Here is a 25,129-nt window from a genome sequence, read left to right on the forward strand (position 1 = left end):
TCTTCAAAGGGAACCACTAGTAAAAGTATCTGTGAGAACATTTGACGATAGGACCTGGTAGAACTTGGCATGTAGCTGATGGCTGTTGAAAACCTGCCACATAGCTGTCGATGTAATCCCTGCATTGGGATACAAATATTTCAGTGACAACCAGCGAGTGGAAGAGAATGTTCAGTGCTACAGGTTGAACCACAGTATCTAACCCAAATTGGTCTACTGCCATTTTAAGTGTGCCAGTCATGGCTGGTCTGGCCTGCTGTGTCTGTGAGCTTGTAGAAGCTGATCTAGTCCCTTCTTTGAGTCTGGAGCCAGGCAACAGTCTGCTCATCTGCCAGTTCAAGCTCTATAAGGAAGAGTCTTCCAGACATGGCCATAGACAGGGTTTGGATCCTGTGCTATCAGGAGGGCTCCACTATAGGACCCTAAAATTAGCTATTTTAAACTGAGCCATGTCTGATGTCCATATGCTCAGTGAGTGTTTCTTTGTTTGTACTGGATGTCATCCGGCACTAGACCTGAATGTTTATGGCTAGCGACCTGATTATGTTGATACTGAGACAGCAAGAATAGAGCTGGTGGCTGGTTTCTGAGTTGGGACGCTGAGAATTTGGTGGGGTGAGAGAGAATGCTCTGGCTCTGTGTTTACAAAAAGCACCAGGCCTCTTAGGGGCCTTTTATTACAGGCCTGCTAGCCAGCAGGGTCTGTGAAAAACTGTTGACTCTGAGTGCATGACTGTGTCGGGCACATATGCTGCAGCTCTGTTAGTGGCATAGCTCAGGTGGAAGTAGGGAAAAAGAGGAGCACGCATGCCCCTATACCATGAACCAGAGCACAGCTCTAGTGCTGAGAGAATAGTTCAGAGAGGATGTATTTGGCAGTGTAAGGGAGATGGAGAGACACACACACACTCCAGCCCTGTTAGTGGCAATAGCTCCCTTGGATGCAAGTGAGGGACATACATACTCCTATCCTGTGATCCAGGGCGGACCACTGAAAATAACACACTAGCTATCCTGGGCACTGCAGAGTGCAAGCTAAAAAGATAAATTAGCAACTAGAGTACACTCTAAGCTAGCAGACCACAGACTCGATGTGCCACCCAAGGATGAAATGGACACACTCACTGTGGTGGAGAGAAGGAACAGAAGAAGAAAACAGGAGTCTATCACAGCTTTGGAGATCAGAAAAACTGTAGCTCTGATCATAGTCACAAGCTGCACAGTATAGCTCCAAAATCTATATGTGCATTAACGGGCAGTAGAGAAAAGGAAAAGAACTGATGTGGCATTAAGGTATTTATAGCAAATACTATGTCACTGTCTCTTTGTGACTTTGTTAAAGGTTTCAGCATGTGTGTTTGGAAGGGGTGAATTAGAACTTTTAGTTCTCACGAAGGTAAAAAAAAAAAAAAAAAAAAAAGAAAGAAAGAGAGAAAGAAGGCTATCCCTGACATGTGCATAGGCGAGAAGTAGAAAGGGACTGGTTGATGTGTATCAGCGGTCATTCGTCACTTGACCTTGTTGGAAGATTTCCCCATGCATACATGCAAACAGGTGGGATTCAGGTGCTAACACTACCCCAGAAGTTAGGAGTGGTGAAATAGAACTACCATTGTCCAATAAACCCCAAAAAACCTTTCTCCAATAAACCTAACCTAATACTCTAATAAAATCCAACAAAGCCAAAGTTCTCCACTAAACCTCAATAAACCCAACCCTCCCAATACACATCCCAAGAATCTCTACATTCTAAATATTTCCTATAAGCCCCAAAGCACTCAATAAAGCCCAACATAATTGCAAACACTCCTACTTAAACCCTGCCAAAGTCTTCTCAACATTTTCCCACATTATAAAACTAACTTCTGACATAGGTGTGTGTGTGTGTGTGAGTGTGCATGAGAGAGAGAGAGAGAGAGAGAGAGAGAGGCATGTAGTTTGGTTTCCTAAGTACTCATAATAACTTTCAAATAATTAATGCATGTGAGGTGTGTACAATACACACTGAGATCTGAGGTTAGGGTTAGTCCATTTTGACATGAAAACATGAATTTCTAACATTCTAACATTTCCAACATGGTACACGCTCCTATGCATTCTCATCCCTGAAAGCCTTGTCAACTGTGCAAGAAAGTGCTGTGATGTTTAATTGAAATCATTGTCTTTTAAATTGCTGTACACTCTGAAGGTGTATCTGAAGGTTACAGCATAAAAGCAAGACTGATGAAAGGGATGGAAGTTATTTTTGTATTACACTTTTGTGAACTTGCAAAGGATTTCCATTTAAGGTAAGAGTCCTTGAAGCAAATTAATTCATTATTCTTTTCATGCTGCCCTTAAAATCCAATTTACACAATTTGTCACTGCTGATTTTAGGTGGTCTGTTCCAGTGCATCTCTTCATTATTGAAATAACTATCAAAATGTCCCAAACACATATTTTCTGACTTACCTTAGGCTTCATGGAGTATTTTTTTACTGTTTTCCCAGTCAAGGTGATATTAGTAGAAGTAAGTCCAGGAAACTATAATATTGAAGTCATTTCAAGATTATACAAGAAGGCTTTATACTTGTAGTAGTCTCCCTCTGTGTGAGTTTGTGTATACAGTCTCTATCTATTTTCTTTTTTGCTGTAAATTACTCTTCTTCAGCTCACAAGATTTGATTTTATTTGTTATTTCATTTCTTTTGTCTCAACTGTAGTCTGACTGCTTTATGACAGTTTGCAACTAGAGGCATGCACTGGGACTGGGATCCACAGGGAGAAGCAGGTTTTTATTCAGGCATGAGGCTTACGGGACAAGGAAAGGTCATGTCAATTAATGCCGGAGCATATTGACGCAGCATGGTGCTCATGTAGTGTTCATTAATTTATCTTCAGCATCTGCTTTAACCTGGTCATTTCTTATTTCTTTATGTTATGGGGAAATAGAACTCCAAAACATTCATTAGAAAATATCACAGGGGACTACTGGTCAAACTTTTTGTGGAAGCACGTGGGATTTTTCAGAATTCATGCATGCACCTTGATTTTTAGCATTCCACTAGCACTTTCTCCAACTCAAGGAATCAGTTAAAGGAATCAGACAGTGTGACCTCTGTTCCTGTAAGTCCCAATGAAGGAGTCACCTCAAGCGTACCACATTTGTCGATTAATATTGAACTCTTTCACAGTACTAAATCAAACTGAAGCATATTGCATTATATGTTATTGCATTCTATTTCATCAAAGAAAAATCTGGATAGGATTGTTTGGAATCACTAGCTCAACATGTATTTTTTACACCTTGATTCTTCTCGGAAAGAGCAGAACTTGTTTTCTTGTCAGCTCCTTTAACACCTCTATGCTTGGAGTTTATGTTGATTTGGATAAATGGCATGTTAGTCTAGTAGTAAATATGTAAAAATGACCTAGATACCATAAACCCTTTATAAAGAAATGATTTCAATACCTTTCAATAGGCCCAGTTGAACAGTGCCTCGCATGCTCTCTTGCAGGAACATGGGCACGTTGTCATTCTTGTCAATGACGCACACCTCTACACTAAAGCTCTGCGGGTGCATGGATGCCGTGAAGGACACCTGGGAGAAAAGCGCAGGTGGAATTAATGGTCACATGGCAAGTCTTTTCTGTGCCCACAGTGAACCCCTTCATCATATGATGTGACTTGCAATTTTCCACAGCGTTTGTCAGGTATTTTTGGTGCAGCTTTGAAACTGTTTTAGATTGGATACCCAATGCCAGTCCAGGCTTTTTTTTCTGCCAAACTGCATTAAAATTCACCCATCAAAGCTAAGTAATAATTACATGAATCATGATGAATGATGAAGGTAAATAGTGACTACATTCATGACCATTCTGACAAAGCTTTTAAAGTGGATGACAGTCTGTACTAAATGTTATTGGTGGCTCATTGAATAAGTCATTCTGTAGGTTTATGTTATTCTATTTCTTGTTTATTCTTGGATTTCTGTTTGCCTGTAAAAAGTCCATTAAAAAGTCATCCTGTTTTACCCATACAATGCTTAATGAGTAAAAAATCAATTGGATTTTAACTGTAAAGTCTACCCACTTGCAGGGAGTATGATGGCTTCTTCTCCCGGTCCAGTGGTTTTAGGGCATACAAGAAGCCTGACTCTACTCCAAAAATCCCCTCATCGTCACCACTCACCATCAGATCAGCATAGGTTAGCGGTAGATCAGGCAGCTATGGGAACAAGCCCAACAGTAACAACAAAAACTTCCAACAAGACAAAAACTAATTTGAAGGAAAATTAGATTTCAAGCATTTCTTTGTTATAGGGGTGTGATTGAAAGATGATATTGATTATCAACATGTTAATTATGACAGTGATTTTTGTCACTGCAACTGACAACACTAAAAATTAACTGTAAATTTTACAGTAATTGTAAAAAATAAAATACTGTAAAACATATTTACAGTAAAGTACTGTAACATCTTGTGTAGTATAAAATAATACATAATCCAATACATTTGCTCAATTGGCTGATGCTTTAAAAAAAAAAAGGACACATTTGAACGAATGACCTTCTGTTCTGTAACTCAAAGCCTTAATGCCACCACAACAACCCTATTCCCAGTAAATTACTGTAAAAACCACATGCAATTTTTTACAATGAAGTTTTGGTCAATAAGAGTGGGCAATCTCAGTACAATGTTAGAGCACTTACTTTGTATTTGCAACTTGTTCATGATTTGCTTTCACAGCCAGCTTTGTGTGTGAGACATGTCTACTGGGGACTGATTGTTAAGATGCTACCCATACCATATAACCCACTGATCCTCACATGGCTAGAGGGATTTCTGCTGCTGGCAGTGATAATTCCTTTCAATGACTGGCACTTAAACACTGCTACAGTTGGGTTAACTCTGGTATGGATCGTGACATTGTTCAATAAAGCACATCCATACTGAGTGCAAATTCTAGCTTCTGTTTGGCAAAGCATACCACTTAGTGGGTCAACATTATCTGCCTATGCCACACAAGTGATTTGTAGTTCATGAACATTTGAATGATTAAGAATCATACAACTCATGGGATCATTTCAGATAGCAGATCCTGCTTGTCTGAGTGGTTAGTAAAATATTTCTCATGCTAAAATTGGCTAAAAATTAAATTTCCATAACGGTCCTCTTACCCCAAATGTATTCCATCAGTTACAACATGTGCAGTGTCTATAAATTGCTTCTTTAATTTTGCACTGTAGCTGTAAGGCTTATGTAATTAACAAGCAAGCAAAGCTTACTGACCAGTGTAGCATCATGAAAACAGTGTGTCCAAATTATCCTGAAAGGCATTGTTTAACATAGTAATACTAGTCGTTTAAATAAAAGATACAGTAGCATTAAATCAGAACTACATTATCATCTGAAACACTTTAAACATTCAATTACAACTTCAAACTTTGGAAATCTAAAAAATTACACCTCCAACCCTGAGTATGATGCTTGTGGGAAGTATTTCCAGCTTCAAGATGGCTTTATTAGTGTTTTACACTCTGCAACATACTTTTGTCCATTTTTATAGATAACAGTGTGTAAGAGAGTGTCAGATACTACATAACATATAATATTGTTCAATATGAGTGTGTGATGACTTAAGCATGTACACCTCGGTAGCTATAAATGTTTCTTACTTGTTACCTACATTAGCCTTGTAGTTCCAGTATACCAACAAATAAGCAAACTTTAGACACTTAAGCATATCTTATTATGTGAATTTAAATATTATGTGAATTTAATTTTTTCCTAGAACTATTGCTTTAAATACTCTTACTTTGGGTTATTGATAGGTGCATACAATGAACATGAGTCATAACCCATCTTGTGCCTTCTTTCTGAAAGCCTGAATAAACATAATAACCATTATTATGTCCTTTCAGTACCAACACGGTAATTAATCAGTCCTCAGTACATTCAGAGAACATTTTAGGAGCTTGATATTAAACACTGAGTGTGGCAAGATTGTCTCTTGCAATTTTCCTCCACTTACAATGTCAAAGGGAAAAGGCAATCCAGAGGAGACAGAAATGTTCGTCTTTACAGTGGCCTCTGGTTAAAATGCCTGCCAATATGGACAGAGCACAACTGGCCCTCTGGCTTTGTGTTGGATCCTCATATAAAGTTTAGCGACGCATGCAGATTGCTCATAATTACACCTTGGATCACTGAATTTTGTGAAAGAGGTAAATGAATAGCATGTACATAAGCTGCCTGCTTTTTTACCCCCACCCCCATTTCAGCCTAGAGAGTCTTTAATACCTTACACTCAAACCAGCAACACAAGGGCAGCCAATAATAGCCGCTCCATTTAGATCTAAAAAGTGATAGCAGAGAGATTCCTTCCACTGTGCTTTGACATATATTAATGACACCAGAGGAAAAGCTGGAAACTCATTTTTGGTATATTGGACCATTCTTCTTGTAGTACTGATTCTTCCATTGGATTCTATAGGAAAGGCCCAAAAAGTTAACCTAAATGAGGAACTTTTGTATTTTTTTTTCCTTAGACATTTAGGTGAAGTAGTACATCTGCAGTTAAAGTCTGTGATTTGTCTTCTGTTCAGATTTAGAGCAACAGTGCCAGATTGTCCTTTTTGGGAAGAACTCACCTTGGTGAGGTACCAAGGGAAAATACCATCATAGTTTTCTGGAACACCAATCCTAAGGTGTGCTGCTTCTCCATATAAAATAGACAGACAAAGCACCAGCTAAAATAAAAAAGAGCATAAAAGAGCATTTGCTTCCACTAAAATGTCAGAGTTATCAGAGAAACATACTGTTTAAAGTTGTTTACACAGCATTACATGCATTACATAACATTGCATGCAACTAAACACATATAAAAAAAAAAAAAAAAAAACACACATACTGTAAAACAAAAAAAGACCTACATTCAGTGTTTTGATCCCTGAAGACATCTCATTCATTGAACACACTGTTGCCTATAGTCTGCTACACAAAACAGTCATATTCCATCATTCTGCAGGATTTTATTCTACTGCAAGATTATTTTAATTTGTGTGCATTTTCAAGTCAAAACCTGTGATGGGAATTTAGACTCACTAACATCAATCTATTTAATTCATTTGATTCACCAATCAGAATAACATTCGTAAACACTGAGATGGCTAACATGCCTAAGACAGAACTTCGGTTTAAGTGCTAAAAGTAACACCAGCCTCATTTACAATGTGGAGTTTACAGTGTGCAGAGTATTACAGACTAAAAGCTGGCAGGAAACATTTTATATTTTAAGAAACATTTATCAGATAATGGAAATCAAGTTTTATATGCCCATAGCTGTTAGGATCTGTTGAGATAATTACTTTAAATTTTGGAATGAATAGGCGATTTCCAGACATGCTCATTGTAACTAAAGGTCTAATTTCCAGTCTGTTTAATTATGGCACAAGAGGAATTCATTTCCAATTATGTCTGAATTGGAAGTCAGGTATGCCAGTTTATGCATTAACAGTGGCAAAAACTTAAGGCCTATAAGCCTATAAAATGAGTTAATTGCTGAACTGATAAGACCTGCATGTCTAGTGTAGATCTATTATTGCAAATATATCCTTAGTATTTCAAATGAATTTTAGAAATCATACCTTGTAAAAGTGGGTGAGTGTCTGCTCGGGTCCTCAACAAAGACAGAATGGTTAAGCATAAGGGTGAGGGAACTGTGTCTACTCTCAGAGAATTAATGTTTAACTTCTTTAATTTCATGCAGAAGCTCTTAACTGCCTTGTTTCCTTTAATGATACTCCCGGTCAACAAGTCTCTGAATAATTCCACACCTACATATGGATGAGGGAATTCATTAAAGGCAACTGAGCTTCCTGAGGAAATTGGGTTTTTGTTTGTTTGTGTGTGTGCGTGTGTGTGTGTGTTAGCAGTAAACAAGGATGTTGCTCATTAAATTAACTCCTTTTATTATAAAAATCAGTGTAAACATGTAATAAAATTAACAATTGAATAATATTAAATGGAAGTGCAAATCAAACATTTTGAAAAACAACACATAATTTATTGCTTCTACGATATTCAATTACACCTTGCACTTAAATAATATTTTGATGATTAAATGTGTGTAATTTCTCAGTCCAGAGTCCCTCCCCAAACCCCATCCTGTGTTTCTGAAGTGCTGAAGTACGTACCTGCGCACTCAGATTCAAGTAAATATGATTCCATTTCTCATATCAGTGAGGAAAATGAATTGTGCTCATCTTTTAGACATGTACATGAGAAAGTGTATCCCACCTTTGGGAGCTGTACATTAGTACAATTGCTACTGCATTCACAAACTCTTCTCTTGAGAAGGCATGCCCAAAGCTCTCAGTCCACAATGAAATGGCTTTGAGACCTTGACTTCTACTTGCACTGCTAGAATTTGACCACTCAACGACTTTAAGGCAAAAAAAGAACATAAAATATGAAATAAAATATATAAACTTAAAAAGCCTCATGCAAGTCTATACCACTGACTATTGGTTTCTGTTTTACAGTATAAAATATGTAAAGATATCTCTGTACAGTTGTCTAGTCCTTGAGTTAGTGTCAAAAAACACACACAGCTTCTGGTCTTAATGGCTCTACAAGTCCATCTTGCTCAGAGCACTGAAAGGTCGTGGCAGGACTTGGACTTCTGCCTGAAAGCCATCTTCTTGTTCTTGCGTGCGACCATGCGACCCAGAAAGCGCTTGGCCTTCTTGCTGATACTCTCACGGCGTTTGCAGTTAGCCATGCGCCGTGCATTATCCTCCTTGCTGTCCCTGCGCAGGCGGATCTGCCGCACGATGCCCTCAAACAGAGTGCGGACATTGTGATGTAGCGATGCTGAGGTCTCGATGAACTTGCAGTCGAACACAACGGCGCACGCACTGCCCTCTACAAGAAAAAAGGATGGAAAGTGAATACAGGTTAGAGGAACTGGCTATTACTCAGTGCACAGGGGGAGGGGAGGTTTAGGGACTTGTTTACTTCACCTGCCATGCATTAGTAACCTAGGAATAGATACATTACATTAGCAGCTTTAAATGTTTGGAGTGCCAAGGACCAAGGATGGGGTTGGGGGGCAGACTTAATATTTCTAAGATGTTTGCAGTCATTAGGGTAATTTGCAAATGTCTAAAAGTGGAGTCCTTTTAATCAGTTAATCACTATGTTCATTCCTGCACTTTTATTATCTCCGTATTTCACATTTGGATGGAGGGAGGATGCTGGATGGAGAGAGACAGATACTGACTTTTATTATGGCGATTATCAGGTAGTTGAGGAAAGTTAGGGTCTTGATTACTCAGTCTCCCATGTATCAGTCACCTGGGAACTGATATGTAACACCAGCAGTGAAGAAGTGAGCTGGCGGGGGAATGAGTGCGCAAGGAAGGAAGGGAGAGTTTGCTCACTAATGATCCTAGAGCAGACAGAGGGTACCTACCATCTACGGACACTTCTCTGGAGCGTACTAGGTCAGTCTTGTTTCCCACCAGGATGATGGGGATGTTCTCTGACTGTCGTGCCCGGCGGAGCTGTATGCGGAGTTCTGATGCCTTCTCAAAACTTGACTTGTCCGTCACAGAATAGACGATGATGTAGGCATCACCCAGACGCATACACTGATCCTTCAGCCATTGGCTGTTGTCCTAGAAGATCACACAATTGGTACCTGGTTATTACATTGCTGGTGTATGTTGTGTGCAGTGTGTTTATGGTAACAGTATGTTTCTAAAACCTTATATTGAGTGCCTGTGATTAGCTCACCTGTTCCCAGATGTCGTATAATAAGATATTTGCTTCTTCTCCATCCACAACGATAGATCTGTCATATGTATTTCCTAGAAGAATGGAACAAAATATATGATCAGCTTATTGCAATATCACTTTTCAATACCAGTCCCACTGAGCGCTGCTGGCCAGCACTGCCATTTAGAGCCATTATATTAATGTGTGCAGTGATTGACAACAACTGCACTATCTCATTGTGGGTAATGGAGGCAATGGTAACTGGATGGAAATAGCAGCAATCAATAAGTCTCGTTCCATTCCAAAACAAATTCCATTGCCCATCACACACACACACACATACACACACACACACACACACACACACACAGTCTGATGGGGTGATCCTAATGGCTCCAGTTATCCTCGGGATACACCCTAATCACTAGAATGTAATTCTGTATGAAGACGCACAGTCATTACCTGCGTCCTCGTAGTCGTGAGTGTCCTCCACTCCACCGAATATCCGCGCGAGCGTGGACTTCCCCACGCCGTGCTCTCCCAAAAGTACCACCTTGTAGATCTGGCTGTCGGAGTCACTACCGGAGGAGATGACCGAGTCGGAGGAATCGGACACGCAGCTGTCGCGGTGCTGATCGCCGGGGCTGTAGGACGTGCAGCGCGTGAGGTTGGACAGCTCTCCCGCCAGCACCGGGGGCATGGAGCAGCGCAGCTCGCGGTCGTCCACCGGCATGCTCCTCCGGTGCAGAGTCTGAAGGTGCATGGGAAACGGCGTGCTCCCTCTCCTTTTGTCCATGTTCCGCAACTTGTCTCCTTTGTTCAAAGTCATGCTTTCACAGCTGGCTGCCTTGAACACAAGCAGCTTCTTCTTAATATCTCACTCGATAAGAAAGTGGCCTATGATCTGAAAGATGCAAAATGATACAGAATTAGGCTAAAAACTAAATGTGATCAATTAAAGTGCTGTATGAGTAAAGTTCATAGTATTATTATTATTATTATTATTATTATTATTATTAAATCTACCATCTCTAAATGCAGTCCCTAAATGCAAAACATTTTTACAATAATTTAAAAATAATTAATAGGCTAAATCAATGTAATACATACATGTTAGTGTATCCAATGCCTTGATCCCGAGTATAGAACTCCAATGGCTCCTAAGGAAATAAAATTCCCTGCGGTTGCTTTGGTTTATAGCTCCTTCTGTAGCTCTTCCCCTGTGCGATCTTGGGTTTATGGTGAGAGATGAGACGGGTCCCCCTTTATTTATGGCAGAGTAGAGTCAGTGATGTCATAGAGAAGGGGCGGGGCTTTTGTGGAGATTCACCATCACTGCACGCGGGGGCTGTGGGGCGAGCGATGCGCTTCTGACTGTGGAAAGCCAGAAATATCAAAAATGGAATAAGGCGACCGCTGATAAGGAAAAAATATTATAGTCACACTCAGATATGAGTCTTTTCCACTGCAGGGCCGAATGGTCACCGTTATTTTTCCATGTTCTACTCAGGCTAAAGTAGAAAGTGCAGTGACAACATGAAGTGATGCATATGCATGTGTCAGTGACAGTGTGCCATGTTCTTAATAAATATGAGGCTAAAATATAGGAAATAAACTATGCTCGTGCACCTGAAAAAACATTGCACTGACACATAAGAAATATTAACTTAGGTTTGAGAACAACACTGTATATAGCAAGTTGCACTGTATATTTGGTCATTATGAAATGTTATTAGTATGTATATTATGTAATGTTATTATTGAATGACATTGCTAAGAAAATATGCCTATATAAGGAAATATGCATAAAATAAAGTCTCTCCAGACATGTACTTGGTGGACAAACCAAGCCACAATCATTTAAGAGATTCAGGCAGTGGCAGTGATTATATTCTATTGGCATACTGCACTATTGATGTGCTCTCTGCAGGTACTATAACACTCAGCAACAAACCCAGCCACCCAACGGTTTGATAACATGGTCAATATCACAAATGTGCTTAAATTTACATAGTGACCTAGAAATTGTGCAACATCTTAAATATCGAATAGTCAAGATGTTACACACCTCCTTTTTTTGTTTTAGATTTTACATAATTCTAAAACTTTCTGTTTATTTCCAGTTTTAAATTTAAAAAATCCAATATTTTCAATGTGATCTCAGACTTTTGGACCCCACTGCACATAGTGTATGTCAACATATAGGCCTATAATAAACATACATAATAAACATGTGTCATAGTCCCAATTCAGAATATTTACATATATTTTCATTTTATGTAAATATATTTTCTTTATCCCGCCTTTATCCCGAGTTTGCATGTTCCTCCAGGTACTCCGGTTTCCTCCCCCGGTCCAAAGACATGTGTTGTAGGCTGACTGGCATCTCTAAATTTTCTGTAGTTAGTGAATGGGTGTGTGAGTGTTTGTGCGGTTGTGCCTTGTGATGGGTTGGCACGCCGTCCAGGGTGTCCCCCACCTTGTGCCCCAAGTCCCCTTGGATAGGCTCTAGGCTCCCCGTGACCCTGTATAGGATAAGCGGTACAGAAAATGGATGGATGGATGGATGGATATTTTCTTTAAGGCATGGCAAAGGTTTTTGCTGCTCTTTTGGATGTTTTGGCTTTCCATACCCTGTGATTCAGAGTGATTCAGACTCAGGAGTCCGTCAGAGGGGATTTCCCTCCTCCTCCTCCTCCTCCTCCTCCTCCTGCTGCACTGGTAACGCTTCTGGTTACGCAGACCAGGGCTACATTCAAAAACGCTTACGTTTATACCACAGTTTACTGTACTAAAATAATCCTGGAAAACGATGATCGCTTTCCATTTACTAAGAGTTTTCAGACATGAGCTGAGTTGTATGTGGATGGCGGGGGCCATAACTGGAGTGAGCTATAGTGATGATTTCAATATATTTCATAATAGGGTCTCAAAATAGTAGTCAACTGATGTAGTTATGGTAACCCAAGGCCTACTGATCTGGCATAGTATATGTATTAGTGTGAGATGTGCTTTGGAATGTGGCCAATGTCATGGAGGTCATTTGTGGGTTTTAGTCTTGGTAAAGGTATGCAGTCATATTTTCAACATGAGTAGGTGATATGACTAGTTTCAGTAGAAAAGCATTTCAAACCAAGCCAGTCAGATATATAAGAGATCAATCTTCACTGTCACTGTCAAAGGCTTAGCTGAAATATTGACCTGAAGGTCCAAGATGGCAAAGATCTTATAGATATAGCTAGAGTTACCAATTAAGGTCCTTCAAATGATATTTATTCTGAAAGTTGTGTCAGCACGAGCTGTGGTCATCCTGCTGTAAAGTCCAGCTGTTCAGCAGATAGACACAGGATGATTCACTCATTCAGTTTTGAAGATGACTTGAGCACTGGTAAAGGAAGAATATGGTCCAATTTCGCCATCTGGTGTTTACCTTGTAAGCTGCATATACCATGTTGATGGTATGAAAGGGCTAGTTTTCATTCATTGTTCATCCATCCTAAGTGCTGTTTATATGATTTTTTTTACCCATTTTTCCCATTTCCCAGTCACTCATCTTCCCACAACAGCTAAACAGCTACAGAAAAGTAAGCTCACTCTGGGTTCACTTGTTGCATGGTGCTACTTGACTGTCAAGTAGTAGTAATAGTAGTAATAGTAGTAATTTTATCATGTAGTCTTTATTAGCATAATTATATGAAATATAATGGCTCTGGTTCTGAACTTTGACTTGCTCTTATCACAAATCAAGATTTACTGGAAAACTACAGAGCAGTAATGGCAGTAAGGCAGAGGATTGGCTTCTAGTTTAGATCTCAATTTCCAGTTTTTGCATTTGTTATACATTTACGTATGAAAAGACGTAGATTAATTGTGTTGTTTACACACAAAGACTTTTGTTATTATGAACAAGGAGTCTACAGCAGCTGTATTAGGTCTTGCACTCTAAATATTTTGACCAAGACACACAGTAGCCTTTACCATCACACAGACTGCGTTAATATTCACAACAGTTTTGGGAATTAAAAGAAGTATCATTTTATGATGATGTTCTAGCATAAGCATGAGGTCACTTGGGGAGTAACTTGTTTATTTTTTGATGAGCTTTGTTTAAATGTACAGTCATCGACATCAGTTATTACGCACTTAGAAAAAGGTACAGGTACATCTGTTGTTCTGCAAGGTAGAAAGGTACTGCAAGGCACCTTAAGGTTGCATCTGCAGGTACAAAGATGTAACTATCTGAGTACCATCCCAGGGAATAGCATGTGTATGTTAAACCCTGGATTAGTATTTTTTTTAAAGAGTGTACAGTATGTTACATTAAATGTTAGGGCTCAGTCAGGACATAAAAGTTAAAGGCTGAACACAATATTGGCCATTGATTTTTCAGGTCTTGGTTGGACCTCCAATGTTTCATTACAGAATTTTCGATCTTTCTCACTCACCTCCTGCTACCTTGTTTTGTTGTTTATCCTGTTTTATTACTGAGGAGGTGCCACCTGTGTCCTGTTTTTCTGCAGCAAATATAGGAAGGGAATTGTGTTTCTTCTAGGAGGAACAGTCAGCTCTTGTGCTGAAGAGCCACGCTGCTGTTTATGAGAGGTTAGGTTTACTCTCTGTGTCTCACCATGACAGATATACGCACAAGTGAATGTGGAGGTGGTGGAGATGTTTATATGTGCCTTGGACTGCTTGGCAACGAGGTTCTCTAGCTGAGGTGACTCACTGCTGGCTTTGGATCTCTCTGTTCTTCACTTTCATTTGCATAGCAAGTGGAGAGGTGTGCGTAGGACTAATGTAACCATGCTGGTTATTGTTTCAAACAAGAGAATGGACATGATCAGGCTGGTTATAAAAAGGAAAAATTGAGACAAACAGGGCCACACGCAGCAGGCTGTTTATGGCAATATTTTTACAGAGGTAATTAATGCAAAAACCAGAAACCTGAGAATGAGTGACACCATGTGGATTCTGATATAAATTACAAGATTGGAAAAAGACGAGGTGGGTTTTTTCCCCCCCTAATCGTCAACTGTCCAGTTTGGTTGAGCCTGTGATAGCCATGATAGCCTCAGATTATGGTAGAACCAATGTGGTCTTCTGCTGTTGTAGCCCATCCACCTCAAGGTCAATGTTTTGTACATGCTGATATGCTTTTCTGCTCACCACAGTTGTAATGAGTGCTTATTTGAGTTACTGTAGACTTCCTGTCAGCTCAGACTGGTCTGATCATTCTCCTCTGATCTCTCTCATCAACAAGGTGTTTCAGCCTGCAGATCCATCACTCACAGGATTTTTTAAATTTATTTATTTATTTATTTATTTATTTGCACCATTCTGTGTAAACTCTAGAGACTGTTATATGTGAAATTCCCAGGAGATCAGCAGTTTCTGAAATACTCAAACCAGTCCATCTGGCACCAACCACCATGACACGATCCAAGTCACAGAGCATTAACTGAAGCTCTTGACCTGTATCCATATGATTTTATGCATTGCGCTGCTGCCCTATGATTGACTGATTAGATAACTGCATGAATGTGCACGTGTACAGGTGTTCCTAATAAAGCGGACAGTGAGTGTTTATCATAATGCATATTATAGATGCAGTTTATACAAACATGACCAAAATTGGTGTTTCTACCTGTAGTGTCTTGCCTTAATTCTATGATTCATAATCTCGAACACTGGTAATCTGCAACAAATTTATTCAGGCACTGTGACGTGAAGAGGTGTTGTGTCTCAGAGACATTTGACATAAATAGTGAGTGTTTCATTGGGTACAGGCTGCCTTCTTCTGGGTAATACAAGACAAAGGACATAACTTTAAGGGCTATAACTCAGCCTTCCTGACTTAATCCAAGGTTACAGATACAGGTACAACAGATCATTTAGCAGGGAACAAATTAGTTCAGAAAAAAATATTTGGGATTGCAGAAGCAGAATGCTGACTTACCTTATTAAAGCAATACTTTGACCTCAAATGAAATGTACAGTTTTCACCAGACGTGACAGATCAGCCCAGACATTTGGTATACGAGGTTATATGAGGGAAAAGAGAACAAATGCAATAATTTCTGCAACAACATATGGGTTAATGAACATCTAACAAATTTTGGTTAAGATCTCAATTTGTTCTTCTTCTGTCTTTGCATACAAACAGCAGCATCACAACAGGCTATTTAGTAGGACAAGATGCATAAACACCTTTTCTTCTTGTGGCAGTGTTAATTAAAAATCGCTTAGCAGAGGATGGTTTCGATCCATCGACCTCTGGGTTATGGGCCCAGCACGCTTCCGCTGCGCCACTCTGCTGCACGAGACAGGCTCACTACATAATACTGATAAACAATATAATATAATAGGAGGCGCGGCGAAAATTAGTGCAAACTTATTAATTGCCTTGTATTATTTGTATTATTGCCTTGTATTATTGATTTGTGCCAAAACTGTTTCGTGTTATATCCAAAGGCTCAACGAAAACAACTTGCATCAAATTCTGAGTGCCTTGTTTAGATTCTCCACTAGGGGGCAGTGTGGCAATAAGGGGAAAATAACGGACAGCGTGTGTGTGTGTGTGTGTGTGTGTGTGTGTGTGTATCATGCAGGGCTTAACTCTTAAACACACCTGTTCCACTTACAGCAAACCTGGTAATTAGCTGATGAATTAGATTAGGCAATGCTGGAAGTAAGGAAAACATGAAACTCAGTAAAGTAGTACTCCTCCTGCACTGGCACATATTAAACAGAAGTTATGCTACAGTTATATACTTATTATATATAGATATATGTTATAAATCATATAATAAAAACCATACATTAACACTTAAATAGTAGCATTTAATACATATCTTTATTTAAAAATGGCATTATATTGTTGATGTATACTGTACACTGTATAATAGTGAATCTGAAACAATGAGGCCTACCTAACATGAAACATCCAATACAAAATACACTATGTGGCCAAAAGTATGTGGACCCCTGACCATCACACCCAGATGTGGTTCTTCCACAAACTGATGCCACAAGGATGGAAGCACAGAATTGTAAAGGATGTCTTTGTATGCTGTAGCACTAGAGATTTCCCCTCACTGGAACTAAGAGGCCCAAATCTGTTCCAGCATGACAATGCATCTGTGCACAAAGCGAGGACAATAAAGACCAAGGTTGGAGTGGAACAACTCGAGTGGACTACACAGAGCCCTGACTTCAACCCCACTGAACACCTTTGGGATTAACTGGAACACAGACTGCACCCCAGGTCTCCTTGCTTGACCTCACTAATTCTCTTGTAGGTGAATGAGCACAAATCCCACAGTCATGTTCCAAAATCGAGTGGAAAGCCTTCTCTGGAGCGTGGAGGTAACTATAACAGCAAAGGGGGACTAAATCTGGAAAGGAACGCTCAAAAAGCACATAAGAGTGTGATGGCCAGGTGTCCACAAACATTTTAATAACATCTTTCCTGTATAAATATCATCTTTAAACCATCAACCCTGCTGAAGAATCCAGCTTGGTCTGACCAACTACCAGCTGCCAGAACACAGGCTGAGCTGGTTAAGCTGATAGACCCATCTTTGCCAGCTTGTAAATTATTTTCCAGATCAGTATATTTTTGAGATTTTCAAATTGCCTTACTGGCATGTTGTTTTCGTAAACACAAGTTGTCTAAGATATTGCATTAGTAACAGTAATTACAACCTGTTCCCATCTACCAGCACTTACCAGCAGGCAAAGATGGTCCAGCTTGATCAGCTCGGCCTGTGTTTTGGCAGCTGGAAGACACTTTAGGTAACAATGTTATCATTTATAATGTTATCACTTTAAACTTTACTTTTCTTTTAGGTGTGTCAGGGAACAATAAATAAAAAAATTCCATTTGCTTGCTTTTTTTTTTTTTGTCAGAAAGCAACAGGGTCTGCAAACTGGCTAATATTTATTTAAAAAAAAAAAAAAGTTTACTAAGAAATCCTTTGAATAAATTCCAGATCATGTCTGTTATTACATTTTGTCCATCATTAAGAAGTTGTTTGCACTTGTTATATAATTACAAACATATGAAACATGGCATGGCAGTTACTCAACCAAGTGGGGTTTTTTTTTCTTTTTTTTTTCTTTGCATTATATTTCAACTGTGTTCAGTAAAAGCACAGGACCAACACGCTCTTAACTAACATAAGCGTATCAAAAAGAACATTACTAAGCTTGCGCAACCTAGCGAGTGTGTGAGTTGAGAGAAATATGTGACTCTGAGTTTCATCCACAGAATAATAACTGAACACTGATTGGGTCATGCAGGTCTTGTGGAAAGGCACTGGTTGACGACCTCCAGCAGATGAGCGTTCTCCAAAGCTGCAGCCACTCTCTCCTTATCTGCTAGCTGCTTATTAACTAAGAGCAAATGAGAGAAGAAAAAGAAAAGGCTTAAGTAAACTTACTGGTGATGAAATACCATTAAATAATTTAGTTTGATAAGAAGTAGCAGTGTGACGCCATATCATACTAAATAAATCTGTAATAGATTTGCTATTAATATTATTCTATAAAGTAAGTGAACACATTTTCAAAACAGTGCAGCTTATAGAAATATGAAGAAATATGAAAATATCAAACCATGATATTGAGCTGTGTGTGTATCATACTGTGAATTCCAAGTATACAGGCAAATTGATATTTCAATATTAACAAATGCACAGTGATTGTTTTGGGATTTCTGTAATCTTTTTTCATCATCAGTATTAATTATTGGGATTCCCGGGAAGGGAATATCCCTTCCTTCTGAATGTAATGCAGGGTAAGTGACAGAATGTTGTAGTGTGCATCATTATATTGTGTATTATTTTGTGTTATAGTGTATAACTGATTATCAGCACTTGCCTGGATGCTCGCCATACAAACACAGAGCATATAACAAGGAAAGTCTGTACTGTATTACACCGAGGCAGTGCTGACTTACCTGCATCTTCTGAAGCATGTGTTCCTGGTGTGATGTGGACGTCAATCTACAGACACAGGTACAACACATGAATACCACTAGAAATGTCAATAACAAAACCTTAGATCTTAAATAAAATAGCTTAATCATGAGATATACCTTAAACCTGTCAGGCAGTGAGCGCAGCAGCTTGACTTTGATAGACAGCCCTATGAGAGTCGCCATGCTACAGTGAGGGATGGTTGGTGTGAACTCCACAGACACCGTGCTCTCCTGGTCATTCACCTGAAATGAAAAGCCTCTTTGAAAAAGGATAGAGTTTTCTGATTGCTTTACCCTTTCAGTTTGCATTTTCTACAATAATGTATGGCAGCAGAAATGTAATACAACGCTTAAATAAAATAAACTCACTTTCACACGCATTTGCTCCACAACATTTAACTCCTCGAGGGACAGCGGGTGCTCAGGATCATTGATGGATCTAATGTGATGTGAGCACTAAGTTAAGGTTTAATATATGTGACCTGATAATGAGTTAAAAGTATAAAATTTAACCTGTGATCATCTGCTTAAGGTGGAAATGGCGTTACACCTATTATTGACATTCTGTATTCATAATATTCATTTAGATGCTGCAACTTAAAAGATTTAGCACCAGTGAAGCTTAATATGAGGTACAGTAGACAGACAGACAGAGAGAAAAGACAGACAGACTTATAGACAGACAGATAGACACACAGAGAGATAGACAGACAGACAGACAGACTTATAGACAGACAGATAGACTTATAGACAGACAGGTAGATAACAGATAGATAGACAGATGACAGACAGGTAGATAATGGATAGATAAGACAGATAGATAGACAGATAGATAGATAAACAGACAGATAGATAGATGGACAGATGGACAGATAGATAGACAGATAGATAACAAGCAACACGGGACAGTAGTGATATAAAGATATAGAAATATAAAAAATATTTATTTATTTCTACATTACTGTCCCACGTTTGCTTTATTATTTATGTTTTTTTAGGTAACACATTTTTACTTAATTTGTCTTTTAATTGTCTCCATATTGATCGTCTTTTCTTTTTTAAAAAGAAACAGGTAGAAGTGCGTATATGTTTTGTTATAGTGTAGCAATGCTCATTTTTAGCTACAGTGCACACTTATCCTCAGTGAGCTGACGCATTAGTATGACGTTAAATTCCTGAGCCCAAGTTCACTTACTAACGCTAAGTGTGCGGAAGCCCATCGAGCTGTATCTCAAATTGCTCTGTACTACACACATAGTGCACTACATAGTCTACAATCTGTTATACTCCTACAGTGCACCTATTTAGAGAGTGATTTGGGAGGTAAACCTTTACTAACTGACTTGCTGTCAGTGTTGATATTGATGAAGAATAAGTTAGGAGTAAAAAATAAATAAATAAATAAAACTACTGTTAAACAATAATGCAGTGTCTATCCACAAAACCTTAGAGGCAGTTATTTAAACCCTGCAGTGCACATATACACAGAGTCTGAGTGTTTTTTTAGCTTAGTCAAACACTCTACATGGCATATTTTGGAATATAGAAAGGATATCGAAAATTTCTCTGTCGTCAATGGGATCAGTCACATTTTCATCCTCTTCACTCGCAGTCAGGAGTCTTTCTCCAGATCGCTGAAAAATGAAAGGATTCGCGTTTTCTAGCCGAGTTCCTGCAGACATCCTCCTCCTGCTGCAGCTGCTCTCTGCTGGCGCTGGATACTTACATAAACGTGTGCTTGGTCCAAATTATTAAAAAAATATACATAAATAAATAACCAAACTGGCTAAACTACACGCCACACGTGTATATGAAGTTCAATAAGTAAACAAATGTAAAACAAAACTGTCAGTCCTGACTACAAGGCTCATGAAGTAAACTTCCGGCTACAGGAAGTGGGTTTTCCACAACAAAAGTCTCAAGAGCGTGGTGGAAAGCCATCACACCACCATGGCGAATGTGTACTATTACAAATTCAATAAATCATACTTAATGATCATAGAGCTAACGGATCTAAACTTCTGATTAATACAGAATGCTGTGAAGATTTCATCAGTCAACAGCAGCAGTAGATTTAAAAAAAAAAAAAATGTTGTTTTTAAGTTTGAGTGAAAACTATCACAAAAATCTCTTTTTTTCCTGCAATCCATCTAATATATGCTGACAATTCGTCCAAAAAAAAAAAGAACAGGTGCAAGATTAAAATTATCCCATAACTACAGTGTAAATTTAAAGTAATGGAGATAAAGGTTTAAACGTAAACTAATTTAAAACCTAGATTAAATAATTGCATCAAAATGCAATGTTGTTTATTTTTAAATAAGGATGAAACTTTGCAACTGAATTAATTTAGTTACTCATTTAATTACTCACTTAATTTAGTTACTGAATTTAAATAGCTACTTATAGTCAGTTACTTAGCTCAGTGGTTAAGGTGTTGGCTTACTGCTCAGAAGGTTGTGAGTTCACATCCCGGTGCTGCTACAGCTGGACCCCTGCCCTGTTCAGCTTTGAAAACAATATTTAAAAAAACTGTAAGTCACTCTGGATCAGGGTGTCTAGTAAATGCAGATTTTCAAGTTGTGCACAAACCTAAACCTTACTGTAATCAGTAGATAATTAGTTCTCTTTCAGTCAAACTTCAAATGTAAGTGATACTAAATAATATATACACTTGAGGACATTGAACAAGCATTTTAAGTAAGCATTTTATTTTCAAGCATCATAATCCTCTTTGTAAATAGTTATGTTGCACTCTCAACACTTTCTTTTTTTTTTTTTTTTTTTTTTTTTTTTTTTTGCTGTTTTGTTAATTTAATATTACCTAAATATAATATAATATAATAATATAATATTTAAAGTATCGAAATAGCAAGGCCATTTCTTTTGTTTTTGCTATACAGTGAGGTCATTTGTGTTTGAGATCAAAAGGTTAATATGAGACAATGGATCAGAATTTCAGCTTTCATTTCCTGATTTCCTAGATGTTAGTACCAACTTAGTACCTTTTGCTAACTGCACCTTTTGCTTGAACCCACCCATTATCCAAGTGATCAAAAATACTGGAATATGTGACTGATAGGTGTTTCTTGTTGCCCAGGTGTGCCCTATTAGATTGATTGTTTAAACAATTAATAGCTCTGAATGTCTACTCTTAATTAGAACCCTGGGTTTCACCTGTGAAGATTGCATTTGTTGTTAAAAAGGATAAAAACCAACATGGAGACCAGAGAGCTGTCTATGGGAGAAAAGAAAGCTATTTTGAAGCTGAGAAGAGAGAGAAAATCTATCAGAGCCATTGCAGAAGCATTGGCCATAGCCAATAAAACAATTTAAAATGTCCTGAAAAAGAAAAGAAACCACTGGTGAACTAACAACCAGATATCAAAGTGGTTGGCCAAGGAAAACAAAAGCAGTTGATGATAGAAACATTGTGAAAGCTATGAAGAACAGCCCAAAAACTGGAACCAAGATTAACCTCTACCAAAGTGATGGAAAAGCGAAAGTGTGGAGAAAGAAAGGATCTGCTCATGATCCAAAACATACAAGCTAATCGGTCAAGCACAGTGGAGGTAGTATCATGGCTTGAGCTTGCATGGCTGTTTCTGGAACGGGCTCAATAATGTTTACTGATGATGTAACTCATGATGGTAGCAGCAGAATGAATTCAGAAGTCTACAGAAACATCCTGTCTGAAACATCCTGTTTACAGAGAAATGCATCCAATCTAATTGGGAGGATCTTCATCATGCACCAAGACAATGACCCAAAACACACACAACAAAGGACTTCATCAGGCAAAAAAAGTTGAAGATTTTAGACTGGTCACCAGACCTTAACCCAGCTGAGCACATTTCAGGGAAAGGAGAAACCCCCACAACAAACAACAACTGAAAGTAGCTGTGGTACAAGCCCAGAAAAGCGTCACAAGAGAAGAATGAGAGAGTTTGGTGCTGTCAGTGGTTTGCTAGCTTGATGCAGTTATTGCAAGCAAGAGATATGCAACCAAATATGAAGCGTTATTTACTTTAATTTACTTTAAGACTATCTATTCCTATACTTTTGCTCACCTAAAAATTGTGTGTGACACGAAAGGTGCCATGTTCTAAGTTGTTTAACACATCTAGATGTACATATTAGGAAATAAAAACTGAAATTCTGAGCTATCGTCTCATGTTCATCTTTTGATCGCAAATCCAAATGTCTTCAGTCTATAGCAAAAACAAAAGAATTGGCCTTGCTGTTCCAATACCTTGGGGCAGGGGGGAGGGGGGGGTGGATTTATTGCACAATTTATGAGTGCTATCTGTCTGCACAGAAAGACTCATGAACAGCTTGTTCCCTTCAGCTGAACTCTGCTTCCAAGCGTTAACTGCCAGGCTCCACCTAATAACTAAATATTAGCATTAGAAACTACTGTTATCTGAAATTATTTGCAAGTATTTGCACTTTATCTGTCATTATTATTATTATTATTATTACTTATATCAGACTGTTATTTGCACATTATTGCTATTTACACATTTGCATTTTTATCCACTGTATGTATCTACTGCATCATATTGCATGCATCATGTTGCTTACCACCACCTGTATACTGTTTATCTCAACTAACCGCACCATAATTCTTATTTATTCCATTTCACTTAATTGCCATTTGCATTAATAGTATGCATCATATTGTTTACCACTTCACACTGTACACTGTTAACTTACTGCACCATAACCTTGTTACCTCATTTTAACTTATTTGCTATTTGCACTACTGGTTGGATGCTAACTGCATTTTGTTGTCTCTGTACTCGTACACTGACAATGACAATTAAGTTGAACCTAACCTAACCTAACCTAACCCAACCTAACCTAACCTAACCTAACCTAACCTAACCTAACCTATTGTCTGGTAAGGGGTACAATCAGGACAGATCCTTGTTAGAACTTTGATACACAACTTTCACTCCTTCCAAAGGGAAATGCCCTGGTGGTCAAGAAGGAAAAAGAAAGAGAACAGAAGATTATGTATGTAACAAGGTGTGTATGGTGGTACTGCTAGGGCCACCTGGGTCCATCGGGAGAGGGCCTTTTATAGGTTGCACATGTGAGGTCACAGTCCAAGTCCTCATCAAGCTGACAACTTTGATATTAGTATTGGCAAGGAAAAAAGCAAATGGGAAAAGTCTACTAGTTCTGAAGAAAATCACTCTGGCAATCTTTCTCTCACTCATAGGACCATAATTAACCAACTGTTTTATCACCACAGAAAACAAAAAAGACATTTGTTGAAGTTTAAAGCCTCTCTTTCAATCATGTACAAAAGACTAAGCTTTTTTTTTTTTTACAATGTTTCTGACAGCAACACAACACTCAATGCTCTATAACCTGATTAAGTACAGCAAATGCCAAGAATGATTAATTATTGTCCCGGTTGCATAATTTATGGACATTTGTCCAAACTGAGAAAGCTTAATTGTCATTTATATACAACTTATGACTATACAAGCTTAGCCAAGATGATTGATTATTAACAGGAAATTACATTTCATGTTGACTTGTCCAAAGACATGATTAGTTATTGCACACAGTGACTCGGGAACAGTAGCTCACGCCTTTACATTATGCAGTGGGTTATGTATTAATCTTATTACAAATAGTGTGGGAAGTGTCTGAATTGAGTCACTATTTAATTTAATGATCCACCCATAACTGATTTAGTGTGTGTTTTTGAAGGACTTATACACATTTTCACGTTTTGTATTCATATTGTTTCAAATGCGCACAATAATGTGTACTACAAAAAGTACAAAAACTGATTTAAAATGATCAAAATGTTTACAGCTGTCATGTTTATATTAGTAGGAAAATAGTTAGAAGTGAATTTTTACTGAAAAGCAACACAAAATTTCTAAATTTGTGTGTAAATACACTCTTAAACAAAGAGATCTTCAAGGGTTTTTGGATGGTTAAGAGTTCTAGCTTCACAGCAGGGGTTCTGCATGGAACTGTTTCCTAGCTGATCCTTCTTTGGGCAGTTACAGTTGTTAATGAAAGATGAAGGTCCATGTACAACTCAAATGTGTGAATTCTAATTAGGATACATGAAGGAATCTGCTACACTCAGGGGTTTCTCATTTGGGTCATTTATGGTTCTACCTTTGTACTTGGAACCTTATGTGAAGAAAAGCTCTGTTGTGGAGCTCTACAAAGAATCTTTCTGGATTTCCCCAGAGAGACAAAAAAACCCTTTAATATGCTAGGTGCATCTTTTTTTCCCTAAGAGTGTAAGAATAAGAGAATATAAGACATAAGACCTCCATATTTAGTCATCTGTTCAGACAGTATGTAATAGAGTACATTTAATTACTCTTTAAAGGCATTTATCAATTAAT

General features: G+C 38.4%; 3 protein-coding genes and 1 non-coding gene across 4 annotated transcripts in view; all 4 read right to left on the minus strand.

Moving 5' to 3' along the window:
• Positions 1-7,792, minus strand: part of cdh16 (cadherin 16, KSP-cadherin) — a 44,031-nt gene extending 36,239 nt beyond the window's left edge. Inside the window, exons 1-4 of the mRNA XM_053229607.1 lie at positions 6,916-7,792; positions 6,634-6,732; positions 4,073-4,207; positions 3,452-3,581 (exon numbers count right to left, since the gene is read on the minus strand). Coding sequence (XP_053085582.1) covers positions 3,452-3,581; positions 4,073-4,207; positions 6,634-6,732; positions 6,916-6,951 — 400 coding nt within the window. The 5' untranslated portion in view covers positions 6,952-7,792. The remainder of the gene's footprint in view (positions 1-3,451; positions 3,582-4,072; positions 4,208-6,633; positions 6,733-6,915) is intronic.
• Positions 7,793-7,933: 141 nt separating this feature from the next.
• Positions 7,934-11,002, minus strand: rrad (Ras-related associated with diabetes). The gene is made up of 5 exons (XM_026946690.3): positions 10,874-11,002; positions 10,226-10,667; positions 9,782-9,855; positions 9,459-9,663; positions 7,934-8,908 (listed from the first exon to the last, which is right to left on the minus strand). Exons 2-5 carry the CDS (start codon positions 10,590-10,592, stop codon positions 8,631-8,633), a joined length of 924 nt encoding a protein of 307 aa, XP_026802491.1. The 5' UTR covers positions 10,593-10,667; positions 10,874-11,002; the 3' UTR covers positions 7,934-8,630.
• Positions 11,003-16,006: 5,004 nt separating this feature from the next.
• trnam-cau (transfer RNA methionine (anticodon CAU)) lies at positions 16,007-16,078 on the minus strand. The gene has a single exon. It is a non-coding gene; the product is annotated as a tRNA-Met (tRNA).
• Positions 16,079-16,594: 516 nt separating this feature from the next.
• Positions 16,595-20,657, minus strand: ciao2b (cytosolic iron-sulfur assembly component 2B). Its single transcript, XM_053229604.1, has 5 exons — positions 20,297-20,657; positions 19,113-19,190; positions 18,861-18,986; positions 18,723-18,768; positions 16,595-18,157 (listed from the first exon to the last, which is right to left on the minus strand). Exons 1-5 carry the CDS (start codon positions 20,423-20,425, stop codon positions 18,057-18,059), a joined length of 480 nt encoding a protein of 159 aa, XP_053085579.1. The 5' UTR covers positions 20,426-20,657; the 3' UTR covers positions 16,595-18,056.
• Between the last annotated feature and the right edge of the window lie 4,472 nt (positions 20,658-25,129).

This window comes from Pangasianodon hypophthalmus, chromosome 25, assembly GCF_027358585.1.
Source record: "Pangasianodon hypophthalmus isolate fPanHyp1 chromosome 25, fPanHyp1.pri, whole genome shotgun sequence".
In the NCBI taxonomy this organism is placed as follows: Eukaryota; Metazoa; Chordata; class Actinopteri; order Siluriformes; family Pangasiidae; genus Pangasianodon; species Pangasianodon hypophthalmus.